At 44.1% G+C, this 6,000-nt stretch overlaps 1 protein-coding gene across 4 annotated transcripts in view; it reads left to right on the plus strand.

The window, feature by feature from the left end:
• The window catches only part of LOC141766639 (plasma membrane calcium-transporting ATPase 1-like), a 33,200-nt gene extending 28,085 nt beyond the window's left edge, over nucleotides 1-5,115 (plus strand). For 3 of the 4 annotated variants that reach the window (XM_074633621.1, XM_074633622.1, XM_074633623.1), the window contains 6 exons: nucleotides 1,204-1,395; nucleotides 2,365-2,578; nucleotides 2,743-2,954; nucleotides 3,053-3,160; nucleotides 3,716-3,904; nucleotides 4,083-5,115. In XM_074633621.1, the coding sequence (XP_074489722.1) occupies nucleotides 1,204-1,395; nucleotides 2,365-2,578; nucleotides 2,743-2,954; nucleotides 3,053-3,160; nucleotides 3,716-3,904; nucleotides 4,083-4,448 (1,281 nt within the window). In that variant the 3' untranslated portion in view covers nucleotides 4,449-5,115. The remainder of the gene's footprint in view (nucleotides 1-1,203; nucleotides 1,396-2,364; nucleotides 2,579-2,742; nucleotides 2,955-3,052; nucleotides 3,161-3,715; nucleotides 3,905-4,082) is intronic. The other variant, XM_074633624.1, reaches the window with a different exon arrangement.
• Nucleotides 5,116-6,000: the final 885 nt, after the last annotated feature.

Consider the following 6,000-nt stretch of genomic DNA (forward strand, 5'->3'; position numbering starts at 1 on the left):
ACCAACCTGGTCACACGTTGCTGTGGGATGGCGTTCCATTCCTCAACCAGGATTCGTTGCAGGTCAGCCAACGAGGTTGTGTTGGTCACTCCAACACGTACAGCACGCCCAAGCTGATCCCACAAGTGTTTTATTGGGTTGAGGTGTGGACTCTTGGCAGGCCGTTCCATTGTGGAGGTAGTCTGTGATAACCCTGGCTCTGTAGGGGTGAGCGTTGTCATCTTGGAGGATGAAGTTAGGTCCCAGATTGTGGAGATATGGGATCGCCACTGGCTGCAGAATCGCATCCCGATATCTCACTGCATTGAGATGGCCTTCAATGATGACAAGCCTTGTTTTGCCAGTGAGGGAGATGCCGACCACCAAAAGCTGTTACTCGATCGGTGCAATAATCAGCATAGCGTTCTCCGCGTCGTCTCCATACTTTCACCCTGCAATCCAACTTTCGCAGACAGAACCTGGCCTCATCACTGAACATGACATTCCCCCACATGTTCAGGTTCCATTGTCTGTGTTGTCGACACCAGCGCAAACGGGCCTGACGGTGAAGGGCAGTCATTGCAGGCTTTCTGGTAGCCTTATGAGAATACACTTTTTACCATTGACGGAGCATTTTGGCAAATTTTTCTTGGGCGCTACCCACATAATCAGCTGTGCTGCTCATCCCACAAATGCATGATCCTTACAAGTTGGACATCATTGCGAAGGTAAATAAACAGGCTTTCCAACAATGTAAAATACAATGACCATTAGCATTGTAACAACAGAGAAATAATCCACCAAACACAAGTTTCCGAACTTTGTTTTTCCAGTATATATATATATATATATATTTATATATATATATATATATAAATATAAATATAAAACAGTAAATATAGTAATACAAATCTTTATTATCCAATTAACTTATGAGCTGATCTGAAAAGAGAACAAGGTGTGAACTTATGTGTAACTGTATTAATATGTAATAAAATATTCAGATATCAGATTCATATTAATTGACTACGTTTTAAAGTTTAAAGAAAATAAACAAAATGAACGTACAGATGAACCTCCTGTTGTCCTCTGCTGTGGCCCCGCCAGGTTCAGAATCAGAAGGGACCTGACCCCCCCTGTGGACCAGCCCTGGTCTAAACGCCGGCTCACGGCCAGGTTTAGTGTGAGGTTAACATAAGCTAACCTACATGCTGTGTTCTGCAGGGCATTGCGGGGACAGACGTGGCGAAGGAGGCGTCTGACATCATCCTGACAGACGACAACTTCAGCAGCATCGTGAAGGCCGTGATGTGGGGCAGGAACGTCTACGACAGCATCTCCAAGTTCCTGCAGTTCCAGCTCACCGTCAATGTGGTCGCCGTCATCGTGGCCTTCACCGGAGCCTGCATCACCCAGGTCAGAGCCACCTGACACTGCTGCTGCTGCCTACATTAGGCGTGGACAAAATAACAGTAGCATTTGAGCCAATGCAATGAAGCTAAAACTGGTGTAATATGGTGAAATGTTCTAGTTTTAGTTAAGATTCTTGCTGCAGCTTTCTGAACCGTTCGAAGGCTTCTGGTACTAGAATGAGGCAGACCTGACACCAAACGTTACAATAATCCAGTCTGGATGATACAAAGGCGCAAATTAGGATCTCTGCATCAGCCAGGAATAAAATAGACCTGATTTTAGCGATGTTGTTGTTGTAACCTATGCCAAATCAAATATGTGGATCATAAAATCAGATCAGATGATCCTCTGTGGCAACCTCTAACAGGAGCAGCCAAAAGCACAACATTAATATTATAGAGATATACTTGGGGTTTGAAACCAAGTTTTCAGAGGCTTTGAGGTTTCTGTTACAGTGAAAAATAATACCTGTGTTGTCTGCAAATGAATGAATACATATTAGCAAATGGACTGCATTTATATAGCACTTTTACCCAAAGCCTCTCATTCACCCACACACTCACAAAGTCACACATCAGTGGCGGCTGAGCTACCATGTAAGGTGCTGGCCTAGCCATTTGGGAACAATTTGGTGGTTCAGTGTCTTGTTCAAAGACAGGGGCCCTAGCATTGACCCATGAGTTACACCAGACTTCTATTTTAAACAAGAATATGCCTTTTACATTCTATCCTTCTCCTTTTCAACATGACAGGTAACATATAAAACACATGACGTACAGCCTAAACAGTCAAATACTGTCAACCAAAAAACTTCCTGACACTCGTCGAACACTAAATTTAGAAGATCATTAGTCTAAAGATGTGTGTGAGTAAATATTAGCGAAACCAGTGTTTGAAATTGACGTGAATAAGTCCTGAAACTCCAGGCAGATGACGCTGTCGCTGACTGTAGATATGTGTGTGTGTTTCCAGGACTCTCCTCTGAAAGCTGTGCAGATGCTGTGGGTCAACCTCATCATGGACACCTTCGCTTCGCTGGCTCTCGCCACCGAGCCGCCAACCGAAGCACTGCTGCTCAGGGAACCGTACGGTCGCAAGAAGCCGCTCATCTCCCGCACCATGATGAAGAACATCCTGGGACACAGCATCTACCAGCTGACCGTAATTTTCACCCTGCTTTTCTTTGGTCAGTGAACGCACCACAGTTTCATGGTCTTAAACAGACTCACTAAAGAAAAAAATCCCCTTAATCATTAATTAATTATTAATATGTAAATGAATGGGATTGTGATGTAAAACATGGTCAGACTGGGTTGATTTCTCAGTAGTCTTTGACCCTCCCTCTCTCAGGTGAAAAGATATTTGACATTGACAGTGGCAGGAACGCCCCCCTTCACGCCCCGCCCTCTGAGCACTACACCATCGTGTTCAACACCTTCGTCCTGATGCAGATCTTTAACGAGCTCAATGCCCGCAAGATTCACGGCGAGAGGAACGTGTTTGAGGGCGTCTTCAACAACCCCATCTTCTGCTCCATCATCCTGGGAACCTTCCTCATACAGGTAGGTAACCAGTGAGGGACGAGGCAATCGTCACACCTGGTCGGGTTCACAGAGAAAAGTGATAAGAGTTTCCCTGTATGATGTTGTGTCTCCTGTAGATCGTCATCGTGCAGTTTGGTGGTAAACCGTTCAGCTGTGTGACGCTGACCATCGAGCAGTGGCTGTGGTGTGTCTTTCTGGGAATTGGCAGCCTCCTGTGGGGACAGGTGAGACACTTTTTGACATTATTTTGATAGCGGACAGGAAATGATGGGATGTGGGGATGACCTGCAACAAAGGTTTCTAGACGTTGAGATTACATGGTCTGCATCTTAAAACCCACACTTGCTACCAGGCCACGAAGAAACAATATGATTCAGTGCAACCCTTAAGGGTATACGGTATAGTTCTCTGGGGAGCTCCCAGGTGAGCGGTTCCTCTCAGGGAGTCCCCAGAACTGGACTAAAAAACGCCTAAAGTCAATGAAACTCAACACTTCTCCAGAGGAGAAGAAGGCTTTAACAGTGTTCAAAAAAACTGACAAGTAGGAGCGATGGGCGTCAGAGAGAGTTTACATCAACAGGGGGGCTTCTTACTAAAATATGCTCAAATATACTTATAGTGGAAATAATGACCTGGTTCTCTCTGCAGCTGATCATCATCATTAGACTGTAGAAACTGTCACCAAACCTTCAGCTGGTAACATGTTCAGGTCACAGAGGTGTTGAGGGAACAGGAAGTGTCTGACCAGGGTGTAACGTTTGTGTCGGTCCCCCTCTCAGCTGGTGTCCAGTGTCCCCACCAGATGGCTGAAGTTCCTGAAGACGGCGGGTCACGGCACGCAGCAGGATGAGATTTCCGAGGATGAGCTGGAGGAGATGAAGGACCAGGACGAGATCGACCACGCTGAGATGGAGCTGAAGAGGGGCAAGGTGCTCTGGGTCCGCAGCCTCAACCGCATCTCAACGCAGGTATGGTTTCACCTTAAAAAGGACATTCCACCTGGGTCCTTTTCTCATAACTGAGTCCACTCTGACGACGGCTGTGGACTTTTACATAAATCAAAAGTGAACAGGAAGTTTAAAACGTAATCCACTTTATTAACTGCTGTATCTAACCCTGAGCTGACTGTTGTTCCTTGTCTTTCAGATTCATGTAGTGAACGCCTTCAGAGACAACATGTCTCCCTACGAAGGCCTGGAGACGCCCGAAGCTCGCAGTTCCATCCACAGCTTCATGAGCCACCCTGAGTTCCGCATCACAGACTCGGTGAATAATATCCCCCTGATCGATGAGGCAGACTGCGAGGACGACGCTCCTACCAAACGGAACTCCCTCGTCCTCCCGCCGCCACTGATCGGGCTGTCCACCCTGCCGCCCCTCCCGTCCTCGCCCAACCAGAACAACAACGCCATGGACCGCATCGTCCCGATGCCTGCCCTGATGTCCTCCAACTCAGCGGGGCTGCCGCCGTGTCCGGGGAGCCCCCTCCACAGCCTGGAGACCTCACTGTGAAGCCCCACGCCCAGACCACTTCCTGTTACGATGGTCTGTTGGTACTGTGTTTGTCACGGCGAGAGTCCTGGTTCTTCTGAGAGAATGAAAAACATTTTAAAAACAGACTCATCTGATTGGCTCTCGTCAGGAGTTGACCTGCTGGTTTTTAGAAACCAGGAAGGTTTGTGGTTGTGTGCTGAGCGGCGGCGGCGGCGGCGGCGCAGGTTCACACAGACTGATGTTTCCTTCTTTATTTTAATAGTCATGAACTCTGCAGTTGTTGTTTAGGAGAAGAGTGTTTGTGAGATGATCGATCAATTATCATCTGTAAATATTGATGTTGGTGTTCAGACGTAGTCAGAGCTCGTTTTAATCTGAAGTGTTTCGGTTTGTCAGCAAACGAGCTGATGTGAGCTGACGGTGACGAGTTCAGCTTAGTTTTGTGTTTAATTTGAGGATCTGTGACTGAAATGTTTAGAGTCAGTCAGCTTTCATGAGTTGGGGGGGAGAGATATTCTTACAAAGACGTGTGTTTGTAGACAGAAAAGTTTTAAGCAAATGTCTAACATTGGATTTTATTCTAGCATTTTTGTAAAAAATGTTTTAGGTTGTTGTCGTTTCAAAAGATGTAAAAACGAAAGTTATTAAATGTTAAAAAACAGCTTCCAGAGCAGGATGTTTGTGATACAGCTTGTGTTACTTCGGATTCACCAACCCCCATGATCTGCAAGGTAAAATTACAGGTTTTTTCAATGGAGGCTGGTGGCTTTGGTGAGAGGTGGATACAACAGCTTCAGTTCCCCGTCAGAAAGGTAAACCAGTGAAAATATTCTAAATATAGCATACACTTAAACTGATATTGATTCTTTTAGATGTCAATAATACGTGTTGCTGCTGCCCCTTTCACAGTGGTACATTACTTAGCTCCCGTGCTGGTACTCCTTTCTGTTTCTCCAAACTGGGGGCTTGCCGATTGTCATCTACTGTAGGTAATACACTGACCTCATATAACCACACTTCAAAACACCTGAACTATCCCTTTGAGGCATCCATTATATTGTTTTTTAGGTACATCTTCAGGCTTTACTAAACATGGGATCTGACAGAAATTCAATACAAAATTGAAATATTAACCAAATGAAATAATATTAGGATGTAAGTTCTTATTCTAACTCATAAAGGAGTTTTTCTAACTTTCTGAGCTTGTCTCGTCTCATAATTTTATAAGATAAGGTATTTCCAGATTGTAATTTCATGAGAAAAAAATTATAATAAAAGTTAAAAGAGTTAAATAAAGTTGAAAAAGAGATAATAATCAAAGTTTCAGTATGTTTTAGAATAAATGCGTTTTATTCACAATTTTAACCTTGTGAAAACCAGGGACTTTTTTGTTTTCATATTTCCTGAATCAAAATATAATGTTTCTATAATTTTACAAAAAAAAAGTCACAATATTACAAAAATAACAAGGTGTGATATTTTCAGAATAAAATGTTAACATTTAAGGTCATACATCAAGAAAACCGGTATGCAATTATGAAGTTGAAATTTTATGGAAAAAAAGTAATTG

The sequence above is a fragment of the Sebastes fasciatus genome, chromosome 4, assembly GCF_043250625.1.
Source record: "Sebastes fasciatus isolate fSebFas1 chromosome 4, fSebFas1.pri, whole genome shotgun sequence".
In the NCBI taxonomy this organism is placed as follows: domain Eukaryota; kingdom Metazoa; phylum Chordata; class Actinopteri; order Perciformes; family Sebastidae; genus Sebastes; species Sebastes fasciatus.